The sequence below is a fragment of the Trachurus trachurus genome (genome assembly GCF_905171665.1).
Source record: "Trachurus trachurus genome assembly, chromosome: 5".
In the NCBI taxonomy this organism is placed as follows: domain Eukaryota; kingdom Metazoa; phylum Chordata; class Actinopteri; order Carangiformes; family Carangidae; genus Trachurus; species Trachurus trachurus.
The window spans coordinates 14,668,358-14,681,430 of NC_139896.1; the positions used below are offsets into that span (position 1 = coordinate 14,668,358).

A 13,073-nucleotide genomic window follows, 5' to 3' on the forward strand; every position below is an offset into this window, starting at 1 on the left:
AACTGATTTTGAGGAGGTAAAGGAGGCATGACAAAAAAAAAAAAACTTCACACAAGTCTTCCCTTGGCGTTTTTCAGTCTTCCAATACACCAAATTACTTTCTCAGTAGGCAGTGTCTCTCTCATGCCCTCTCCCAGTGTCTCTTAAGGTTGAAGACCTTCGCTGTCACACACCTGTGCTCCTTCCACACAAACAGTCCTTGATAATGCCCACTGCAGCACAGTGACTCAGCTGCTGCAGCAGGTGGGCAACTCCAACACAAACACTCCTGGTTACCCTTAGCTCCTGGGGGCCCAGACTCCATTGACACGGCCCGGTTGTGCTGCCACTGAGCTAGAGCAGAGGCTACGTGAACCTCTGCCTCGCTTTGCTACACTTTCTCAGTGGTGGACTCATACAAGTGTGTTTTGACAACTTGCTTTTGTGAAAAAATGTCAAGTAATTCATAGTCTGTTTACAGCAGGGCAAGGCATTTGGGCTGTCCAAGATGCTTTTCCTCTTTCCTGAGACATCCCATGGCAGAGAGGAAAACAAAAGCCTTGCTACAAAGTGTTTTTTGTTTTTTTTGGGGGGGTTGGGAGGGTGGGGGCCGATCAACGAACCTCACAATACATCTAGTGATACCAGGAAGTCACAGAGGCAGTCTGACCAGCAAATGGAAACAAGGTCAGAAATGGATGGTCTTAAAAAGCTGCATCTGTCGAAACCATTTTAAGATTACATTAAGTCAAATTCCAGGTACCACCGTGAATGATGTGCTTTTTTAAAGTTAACTCTCTTTTAGCAGAGATTTTATATCTGGCATTCATCTTTAGAGGAATATCAGGAATTGCTTTCTTAATTGGGCTTAAGAGTCTTAAACAGCTATTAGCTGAACTGTGCTTGTGGGTTAAAAAAGAGATTTAGAAGTAATTAAAGGCTGCTTCTTAATTGACTTGTCCTGCAGCCAATATGACATATATTAACTGACCTTATAGTCCTCTTCATAAATCAGTGAGCTCAATAATTTTACATTTAGATCACTTGGAGCTGAACTAATCAGTAATCTCATTTGAAAGTGGATTGGTTGCAGTTTTGCAAGGAGCAGGTCTGCGAAGAGAGCACTTGTGTCTGCACTGCTGCTCGCACCGGCTCGAGAATATGCTGCAAATTACAAAACAAGGTTAATTAAGGTTAATTAATCCAATTTGGAGCCAATGTATGGATACATTTTAGACCGTATATCACCTATCATTACGTATTAATGCACTTTAGCCTGTTATTTTGTTTGATTCACATTTATGATTGCACTTTGACATCGAAGCATGAAGGCAACCTCAATACCCGAATAAACACATGCCAATCCAGGAAGAATAAACATGCTAATTAGAAATGAAACAATGAATACTCGTTCAAATTGAGCAAGACAAATAATAATACAAATTTTACTGATATTTCTTTAAAATAGCTCTACATCTTTTTTTTTTTAATTGTCAACATCTTTTTTTCAGATTTAATTAATCCTAACATGAACACATGTGTCCCCTCCCACCTGCCAACCCAGTTATCATTGCAGACATGAAGCCGCCATGCGATGTATGAATTAAATTTACTAAACTCCACCAGGATAGCCACCATTAGTGCAGTGAGTCGTTGAAAGTGGTTATGACCTGCTTTTGTTTCCATCAGTTGTCATAGGGAAATTAGTTCAGTTTAACAGTACTTGGTGTCAAAACCATCCCAGGAATAGCTTTGTAATCTTCAGTGGTGGTGGGCGTGATGAAGGAAAGGTAACCTGATTACCACTGGAGCTATTAAAATCCCTCATGTGTGACCCGCTGCAGGAACCCTCTCTGCTTAGCAGCACTGCTGCAGATTGCTGTTCAACTCATAATAGTGGGTGTGTGTCACTATTGATTTCACCTCTTCTTTTTGTTTTTTTTACAGCAGGGTACAGGGTACTGTAATAGCCCTGATTCAAGTATGCAATTATTTTGCAGTTTTATAGTAGATGTCCTCTGCTACGTGGAGCATGCCTCAATGAATGAGCCAGAAAAGAAATTGAAGAAAAGAAAGCAAAAATAAAAGAAAATAGAGGAAGATCTGATAGTGTGTTACATAAAACAGGTAATCCACATGTTTTTATTTCAAAATTGAACATTAAAAGTCCTGTGTGGAAATTTAAAAGGGAACTTGCGCTCTGCTGATGGGTAAAAGTTGGCATACAGATACAAACATGCAGCAAAGTGTGGTGGAAATATACTTAATGAATTAATCATGATACACAGTGACTTAAACATCACTTAAACTTCCACTGAGGAGATGAAAAACAGCGGAAAATGAAAACGTTAGGTCTTTGAGGAGGAACGAGGACACGGTGACACACCTCAGATTGATGCATGAAACGCACATAAATTTCGTCATTTCACTTTGTTTTTCTCTAGTTTGACAGCCACTTTTAATCTCATTGCATCACTTTCTTCTGCAGTACTTTAATAGTACCTTGCTGAAGATTTAGCACCACCATGCGTTTTATCCCAATAAACGAATTACTAATAGCATGGAAATTAGCATTTTCAAATTTTCCAGAAATTTGGTTCCAAATTGAACGCTAAACCACATGTAGATGGAGACCTGACAAATTTAAGAAACAAATATGGTATTAAGGTGTCTTTACTCCCATCTCAACATCCTGAGGTTTGCTGCTGTCTTACCTGACTCACTGCAGCTTCATTACATATCCTACCAACGCTCCGTTTTCCCCAGGAGTCTCTCGTATTTCAAGGTAATCTCCTGGCACCCTCTTGTTTTGTTATTTCTCCTGGGAAAACTCCTGATTTGCATAGTTCTCAACCTTTATTATAAATAATCGTCATACACATATGCATGCATTTTGTGTGTGACACATTATCCAAGTTGCCAGATTGTGTACGAAACACAAGCCAAACACACAATCCACACACTACCCATTGGTTACCCTAACCTGGCAACGCACAGCCTAATTCAAGTGCTGTGTGCAGCTGCTCCCAGCAAATGCAGCATATTTGGCTGCTGAATTAATTCACTGATCATAAACTAACAATGTAAATGAAACTTGTTACATTTATGTCCTAGCATCGTTTATCTAATGGTGATATTAAAGCAGAAGTAAGCGATATTTTTGTGTTAATATAAGTCTTAAATAGTTATATCTTCCGACAGCAATCACTTACATAGAGTGTTTGGACTGAAACACGGGTCTGTCAGTCACTCTGCTCTGAGCCGAGGAGAAAACTTTTCTCGTATCCTACAAGTTTTATCCAATGAGGAGAGAGAACGGCATGAAGGGCTGTGTGTGCAGCCAAGGGATGCGCGTGAATGTGGTGACGTAGGGACGAGGACCAATAGATCCATGACGAGGGCGGGGGCTGCTAACTCCATCGGCTGATAAGACGTTATGGTGCGTTCAAGGCAGCCCGTAACTCGTGTTTTTCCGACCTGTGAAGTCGTACCAGTTCGATCTGGTACGAGTTCACGGGTCGGAAGTTACGAGTGGCCGTTATTGTGCACTTTTACAGGTAAAACAGGTCGGAAAAACACGAGTGGGTTGCCTGGAACGCTACAAAGTCGTAAGCTGTGACTTGAAGCTGTAACTTACGGTTTCAAAAGCCTGCCTGGAACGCATAATTAGCCAAAACGACCGGATCGCTTACTTCTGCTTTAATCAATGTGATTGAATCTAAATGTAAAATAATGAAGAGAACTTTGCTATGTATTCAGCAGTAGTTATGCCAGAGCACAACATAATTAATTAATTAATTAATGTATATATAATATATATATATATACATACATTAATTCGGGTTAAACTTAAAATCTCTGTAATTTTAATATCAAAATAAAAAATAATTTAAAAAATGCATAATTCAAAGCGTGACGTGACATTATCTACCTTATGTGCTAATACCGGTACTTTGTGGGTTGTGTTTGCTCCTTGAACCTTTTACCAGATTCATTCTTAAGTTTCCCTCTGCAGAGGCAAATCTTATCATGTTTGGTAAATAAATAGACTAAAAAAGAAATAATGTTGGCATATTTTCTGTGTTTATGCATTTCAGGGCTACTTTCCATCAAGTCTTTCAAAACTTGTTAACCAGTTACTGCTGTCTTCTTCCCATCGGGGCCCTTTAATTCACTTCTTTTTGATATTCGTGGCACCCTCACAATGAGCTTTGGATATCAAGATGACACGCTAATGCACACAGGGGGTGATTTGGCCTCAGGTAATGCCAAAGGCTGTTTACCAGACAAAATTTTAAGTTTGTTGCTGCTAGAGGTTTTTTTCAATCCTGAAAACATTTCTGAAACTTGCAAAGACACAGAGAGTGTAACAGTGCTGCTGTATTTGTGTATGATTTATTTTTGAGGGAGATGCAGTGGTTCAGTGGTTTTCACTACCGTCTCACACACTGTGGGTTTGAACCTTGGCCCTTGGAGTTTACAAGCACTGTATTTGTCAGGGTTAAGCCTCAGTTTCTGCCCACAGTCCAAAGAGCTATAGGCCAGGAACTCTCTGGTTGAGTGTGATTGTGGCGGTGAGAGTGTGAACTCCATAATAAACTGGTAACCCGCTGTGAGTGTTTCCCCACCTGCAGCATGCTGCTTTACAGGCTGTGACCTTGAATAGAAGCAAGAAGAAAAAATACATGGAGCTAAGAAAAACAACACAATCATTTGTTCTCAACAGCACTTTGATGTGTCTAAGGATCAGATGTGTCAGCCACGGATATTTTACTTACTGCCGTTTCTTTTTTTCTTTTTTCAGACTTGGAGAACTTCAAGACTCACAGAAGAGGCTCCGTCTCGGTCCGTGAAGGTCAAGGAGTGGTTCTGCTGTGCGGCCCTCCACCACACTCTGGAGGTAAAACCAACAATACATCCTTATTTTTTAAGACTCTTCATCCTAGTTGTCAGGCAAACACATGTCTGTGTCATACACATGGACATCTTCTGAATGATATCAGAGGAGCATAAGGTAGAAGATCTAAGTATTCAGTCGGCCATGTGCTGTTTAACATCCAGCTGTTTCAGTGGCACCTTTGACTTAGTAATCAACACCTTACATCTGCCGCTAGGGGAGACTGATGGGTTTCCTAGTGCGTCTTGCAGTGTGTAGGTGTGATCACTCTTGTGCAGGTCATGGGAAGTGTGACAGGCTTGTTGTCAGGAGCTCACAGCTGAATCTGTTTGATCCAAGTCTTATTTTTCAGCTTCATTTCAATCATTGATTAAACTTTTGTGTAGCCCAATTTAGGCATGGCTTTTTGTTTATGGCGAGCAGTGTCCTGGAAGAATTATACAGTATAAGGAATAATAAGGTACACATAATATGCCAATTGGCTACCTAGATGAGAAGATAAATACAATCTCATACAGTATCTGTATTAGATACATGGTGAAGCCAGGATTAGCTTGGTTCAGTAGACCATCTACTGTAGACTAGATAGTTTAAAGCTTTTATCTTCTGTAATGTGACATGTTTCAGAATGAAATGGAATATGTGGGCAGGGTGTTAGAAGCATTTAATTCAAATCTGGAGCCATAGAGTGGACTGTTAGCCTCCGCCTCTCACACCAGTGCTGTCGGATCAGAAGGTTGAAGCTGGGGGAGAAGATGAAGTCAGACTTCAACCAAACGCTTTGGGAAATTTAAGCAGCGTTTTTGCTGAGTGATATTCATACATGCCCCCCTTACCTCTGCTCTGGGCCGGAGAGAGGACTGGAAAATTGTACTGAAAATTGTAAAAGGCGGCCTGCTCTTATTTTAAGGAAATTTGACTCAAGTATAAATGTGTCCTCTGTCTCTGACAGACCATGGTGCTGCAGGCTGAGCAGCAGCCTCTCTAACTTCATGTTACTTTTATCATTGCTTTATGGATATAAATATGCTGAATTTAATTCTAGTAAATACTTGAGTTGAAAAATACTTGGTGATTTTACTGACTTAGGCAGAAAGTCATTTCTTATGCTGCTGCATATTGCTTTGCTACAGTAGCTACTAGTCCACATTGTAAAGGTCAAGGACTGGTTTATGTGATTAGTTTGCTGCACCAAGTCCCACTTCTTAAAGATTATTCTAGTCATCGAAAATGTATCCAGGAAGAGGTACAGAGAAATTCTGATAACAGCAGAAACTGCACCTTGTGGTTTTACAAGTTTCAGGCTGTTGAAGGTTTCTTTGTCAAAGCACCTTGCAGTCTTTATGCTCAGCTAGGCTAACAGAAATCAAAATAAGTATCTCCTGGTTTAACTTTATATTCAGCATACAGACATAGGCTTTAGTTGTCATCTAATTCGCAGCAAGAGAGCAAATAAGGGTGTTCCCCAGAAATGTCAAACTACTCTTTAAAAATGCCACAAAGGTGCAGAGAAGCTTTGGTGTTGCTTCCTCAGCTGCCACACACTCCACATGTAAGAGAGGAACGTGTGGTGTGACTTGGATTTGCCAGCTGGCATGTGTGTTGCAAAATTTTGAGCTAAAAGTTTTTTCTGCAAATTTCATCATATTTTAGGACTAATTGCAGCAGATGTGTCCTTTCATAGACCCCTCTCTTCTCTTACTGGAACTGCTACATACCAACAGCTGCTTGGATTACTTTCCTCATACTGAGAGCCACCTGAAAAGATTTCACTGATTCATGCACTGGCCTGCTGTGGTAAAATGTGATGCTTGCCTGGAACCAGTTGTAATTGTTTACAATTTGTATCCTTTTGGGTTTTATCTGGTGAAAGCTTGGCAAGCTCTGTGGCAGTCTGGAATTTCAGATTTATTTGCAAATAGTTGTGTTGACATGCCTGTATTTGATTGTCCTCTATAGTGCGAACAGTTGCTTCGCTGACTCATATCTGCCAATTTGCACTGAAGTAATCCAATTAAGGTTTGGTTTTTAAGACCAACAGGGAAATAATTCCAACATGTCAGGCATCTTCAGGCACATGAAAAGCCCCCTCAAGACACTTGTCTCCTCACTAATATACAGAGCCAATACAAGATGTCAATTACAAGTCCATTTCTGTGAGTTACATCCCTCAGCTGTAACAGAAGCTCTCACTTCGTTGTTGCGTGTATCTTCTTGCATTAAGCAGATGCACTAAACACACAATGTAATGTGTATTCACTGTTTACACTGGCTAACCCATATTTGTAAGACACATCTTTGTCTCTGTATTTTAAACCAGTGAGGTGGTCCGGCGGGCAGAACAATCAACCAAAGTCATAAAACCTCCCCATAAACATACTGCAACATTAACATACAACAATATATTAAGCTCTTGTTATGTTCGTCAGTTCACTCTTTCAGAATCGAATATGAAACAGCAGACGCCAGATCAAGATTCAACAGGCTTTCCTGCATATCCTAGCCAGGCAGTTTGGCATGCACGCACACACACACACACACACACACACACACACACACACACACACACACATAGACACATAGAAATACACGTTCAGCCAAGCTGCTGGTCAGGGCATCAGTATTCAAACTGGCAACAATGAAAAGCAATCAGTCAGCAGGCAAAGAGCTAAGTGTTTTCCCCAGTACTGGTTTTCTTTCTTGATCTGATATGTTGCTTTTGTTACATCTCAAATGGCCCTTTCATGTGCTGAAAGCAGGAAATAATCTGGCGACGTAGATTTGTTTCTTCCGTGTCACGCCAAAGCCAAAGTGATTGTCTGGAGGAAGGAGGATAGGATATCCATTGACCAGAGAGCTCCGTCATTAATCAGCCAATTGCTGTGTCATTCTATGTTTACATCCATTGACCACGAAGCAACGTCATTAATCACCATACTGCAGCTTTGTTTTATATTTTCATCTAAATGAGTGGCCTAAAACATATTGAATCAAAATGTCTTACTAAACTTAATTACATTTGCTGATTGCTCACTCCATGCTTTGTTTGCTGGTTGTGGTTGGTAGGTTATGACCTGAAACCCAATATTACACATAAGTCATTGGTGTATAGCGGTGCCTGTATGTTGTCAAGACCTGATATATCATATTCCTCTGTGCCATACAGCGTAATTGTTGTCCAGATCTATAGCGGATGCATCAGTGAACCGCACTGTTTCACTGGCTGACATGTTCCTTCATTACCCTGAACACACACACTGCACTTTGAATTGAATCAGTCCCACTGATTCTGTCCAGCTGCTGTTAATTGAGCACCAAATGTGTATTAATCCACCGCTGAAAATAGTTCCTAATGAATGCACCGTTTACTCATGTTCGAGTGCCGCTCAGTGCCCCAGTCTTTCAGGTAATTAGCGAGCCTTTCTGAAAAATGAAACTGTAAATGTGTAACCTGACAGTGGTTCTGGGTGCCAATGTGTTGTTGCATCTCTCTTTTCATGGGATTTCTGAAGAAACCCCAGGTCAATCCTTCAACTACTTCTGCTGAGAAATGTATTAATGTATATTTATGTTTTTTTTCTTAATTTAGCCACAGGTTTTGCTTGATTAACATACATGAGAAGCAATAATGATGCTCTCAAAACATTCTTGAATAATCCATTATGGCGACTATCAGGGCTGCATTAATCAGCCAGCTACATCATTTGTATGAGATAAGGCAATGCAGACATTTCAAATCAATGAGCAACTTGAGCTGCATGTTCAGCCAGGAATAGAGTAGAGTGTGGTTAACTTTGCTAATTGATGCCGGTTTTTATATTGTGCAGAAACTGATGGAAGTGAAGAGATGTCTGGGGTGCGATACAGCAGTGGCACACAAATGCTAACCTCATAAACAACCCACGAACACCGACACACCACGCACATGATGGGTGGTCTTGGGCCACACAGCAGATGCAAGTTCTCCCTACCGGCAACGCGCTAACACAGTCATACTTCCATATTCCCTTGAAAATTCTTTCCCTCTATCGCCAATCCACACCCATTTTTCCCATGCTCTTTCTTCTGTCCAGCGCATCTTTCTGCATGGATGAGCTCATGCTGCATACAGTGGGCAGGACAGCTGTCTGCCATGCATAAGGTGTCCTCTGAGAGCCCCCTCTGGCAGGTGGAAACCCACTAGAGCCTCGTGCATACACGGAGGGTCCCACCACTATGGGAAGGTCTGCAAACATATGGTGCTGAATAGGGATGTGCAGAGTTTTTCCCTTGAATGTGCCACCAACATCCAGGATGTGATTAAAATGCAATGAGGTCCTTGTGAGAGGGAAGGTGGCTTAGGTGGACTGACAATCATTATTGTCTTGTTACTGGCTGTCAAGCTACCGATGCCACACCGAGATACATCTCCTCTATGCCAAAGGGGTGTCACGAAATATGGCTGCACACGATCGAACATATGAAAGATTTTCTCCTAGATTAAGCATGCATTGGTGCCCTACAAGCCCTGAATATGTATCATCATCTTTGTTCATGTTTTATTTTCTCATATATAGTTAGGTATTCAGGGTTTGAGGCGAGGTATGCTTTATTATACCTGCACAGCTGAATGCAACATGAAACTGTCCAATATTCTCTCAGCAGGGAAATTGGCTCTCAAATATGACCTTGTAATAGCCCTGTACCAAGACAGTGTCACCCATACAAACAAACCTAAAAACATCATGGCAAATTGTCAGGACAGGGGGAAAAAATCCTCTCTGCAGGTCAAATAGCCCTTAGAATTACAAAACATACATTTCATGAATATAAATTGTATTTTATCATCGTCATCACTTTTCGTTCGCTTTTATGCCATGGTGCATTCTTTCATGTCATGGTGTTGTAGTTGACCTTTTCCTCATTAGTTCATTATCTTGCTTCCATCAATTTATGTGGGAACATCCACTGTCACATACTTTCCGACAGGCATAATAGATTTGCAATGGAATAACAACACATCTCAGATTGATGGCTGAGCCGCTTCCTGAATGTCTGCCCCCAGGAGACCATGAAGAGGCACAAAAAATGTAGCATTTATAATCACACATGGACTGGATGAGTGTTCATTGTTGGAGGACCATTGTAATTGTAACCAATTACAAATCATGTGTAGATAATCATTACCTTTTTTTTTTCTTTAGAAATGCAAATTTTGTTCTCCTTCGTCTTCTCCTATTCTTTTTATCTATCACACTCAATTCAGGTCACATGTCACATGAATCGCATGAATTGCACATTGATTTGACTGACTAATGCAGAACGGATATTCACTGTAATGGATTGCACAGTTCAAGAAAGTTTTAAGAGTCTGATTATTGATATTGATATGAGATTTCACTGATATAGAAAAGAATCATAATCTCACTGTGTCATGGTTACAACAGTGCATGTTAACTAAAATGTAAATTCAAAATAGAGATACATGTTTTTAAATGTTATTGTTCAATTACATATAACAACATAACAATCAAAGCTTGTTAAGTGAACTCAGATATATGCATCAGATGACACAAGAATATTATACAGGGTTTTACAGGACAAATCAAGTCAACCAGGGCTCAGTTTTTTGTTTTCTTTTTCAATTCAGGACTTGTCATTTCCTGTTGTCTCCTCAGCTGCATGCTGTCTTTGTTGCTGTACTGTAGGTAAATATTTGTTTGTCTGATGGATCTGTAGTGAGGTGCAATTTTACAGATAAAGCTCATGTGTAATTGTGATGAGATCCGTGATGTGTCCTCACACCCTTTTTTGCACATGCTGTCTCTCTGGCAAATCAAACCTCAGTCTTATTGGGGTGTTGTTTTACTATGAGTCAGCTTCTTTAGAAATATTGCTTTATTTGATGATTTGACGGTGGCCAACGATAACAATAAACTAGGTGCCTTAGATCCAGTGACAGATTCTGATTGTGCTCATCAAACCATTTCAAAACCAAAATTGTTCTATTTTTCTCTCTCATTTGAGCGTAGTTTCAAAATTACTTTATTTCAGTGGATGTTGTATCATCAGTGGAGTCATCCATGGTGATAAAGAATATCCATGCAGCACTTTCATGAGGCTGAGGTCAAATTTGGCAGGTACATTTCTGACATAGACAAATATCAGTATCAATCAATGTTTACCTATAGTGGCGAGATGCATGTATTTCAGTCAGTTCAATAAAAAGGTCCTGTACATCCCTAACCCTTGAATTAAGTGTGCGTAATATTTTACGAACTTATGTGATGGTACATCGACTTACAACAGGTTGAATGGCATCTCTGTCATGGCCCGAGGGGGTCTGTATCGCCTTCACAGAGCAGCTCGTGCAGGACAGGAAATCGTGTAGAAAATACAAAATAAAACACCCGGTTAATTTTCAAAATAAAATACACCGTGTTTACGGCGGATCATATTTCCCACACTACACCATGAAAACGTTGTAAGGCCGGACTGAAGTCAACAGGTCAGAGGTTGTCAGACCATTTCAGCCCGTTGACACCGTGAACGAGGAGATAGCCTACTGACTGTAAAATCACAGAACAGGCAGATCAACAGGTCAGCACCGAGTTGTTGCACGCGACCGGGAGATGAGGATGTTTACGACGCTACGTGCTGGTGCTCATGGGAAATGGGGTCTTCCTTCAGGCAAAACACTACCGCTTTGGTCCACTGGCACCGCCAAACTCAACCAAAACAGAAAGTTCTTAAGTATTGCTTTAATTCAGAGAAGAACCGTGATCTGGAACTGGTTAGCTCACCAGCTACAGTGTTTCACTAACTGTACTGTAAGTGATTGTCCAAATATCAGCAAGCATCCAGAACCAACTATTTGTGACTTTCTAAGCAGGACCCAAGTAAAGTTTTAAGAGAGTTTTGAAAAAGTTTTGAAAAGAAGGGATAAGGCTTTCTTTTTGACATTCTTGATTACAAAGGAGGCACACGCCTTATAATTGCCAATGTCCTTGAGTGTTTGACTGAGTGACTGACTGAGTGATCATAGTTAAGAGATCATATTTCTAAACAGATAAAGGACTGAAAACAGCCGACTGTTGTTGGCGTCCTATGTATACATAGGATGCAATGAGGTCAGTAGTTCACAGCAGTCTTGTAGGTAGGCTTTTGACCTAGTGTTGTTCGTCGTCAGTAGCAACAGTATTGAATGTCCTGCAAATTGTGACTTGTGGTCCTAAATACAAGTTCTTCTTCCAGCCACTCAAGGATAAAGGTTACATTTCATTTTCAAGGTTTAATCTCGCTATGCTATGATTCAGAACATGTTTATTCTAGTGGAATTTGCTGATGATACTGTACATGACTGTGTTTTGCAGTTCCTCTTTTTTCCATGAGGGATTATTTTGCTCTTAATCTGATTAGCAGATGACACATTTCACAATCTCCATGAGTAATTTCCTTTCACAATCCCAAATTCGGTCATACCCCCCCCCCCCACCCGCTTCATCTGTCTGAGTACTTCAGCTCACTGAAATAATATCACATGTCACTGTCACACAATCCATGCCGAGCTCACAGAGCCTTTTCTCCAAGCCCTTACAGTTTTGACACAATGTAGCAGTTACCTTACACTGAAGACAAACTTCAGTGACAAGCAGCCAACAACATGACAGCAGCATGAAATGGGATATGGCGCACTCGCAGAGACTGACACTCTGAGTTGATTGGAGTTTCTAATCACGTACGAAAAGGTCACAGAAGATTCTGAATGTAGCGCGCACATTTCCCAGAAGACGTGTGTGAGTGACATGCTTCCTAAATCTCCTTTTAAGCTCCTTAATGTTTACAGTACACAAAGCTGCTGTTACTGTTGCATTTGAAGTGTGTGCATGACTGTATGTGTGGGATGTGAAGGACAAAAAACAGAGGCTCCATCAAAGGATGTGGAGCATAGATGCAGCCTATACATGCTCATCTGATTCCATGTTTGTGTAGATGTCAGGAACCTATATCAGGCATATTTGTGGTTGATGGTGTATAAGCACCTCCATCCTCTGCTGGGCTGCAGTCGCACTTCATGTCCTCAGGCTCCGTGGTGCTGCTACATAAACACAAATCCCTTAGTGCCCGTGGGGATTTCTTCCCAGAAGAAATGCACTGTCACCTGCTGTGCAAGGGGAAAATAACAATTGTTGAAAACATGACAGCTTCGTCCGCAGCA

The 13,073-nt window shown here is 40.8% G+C and overlaps 1 protein-coding gene across 2 annotated transcripts in view; it reads left to right on the plus strand.

Annotated features, from left to right (window-relative positions):
• cntn4 (contactin 4) overlaps positions 1-13,073 on the plus strand; it is a 116,295-nt gene that overhangs the window by 32,043 nt on the left and 71,179 nt on the right. For both annotated transcript variants that reach the window (XM_083972760.1, XM_083972761.1), the window contains exon 4: positions 4,784-4,879. In XM_083972760.1, the coding sequence (XP_083828886.1) occupies positions 4,784-4,879 (96 nt within the window). The remainder of the gene's footprint in view (positions 1-4,783; positions 4,880-13,073) is intronic.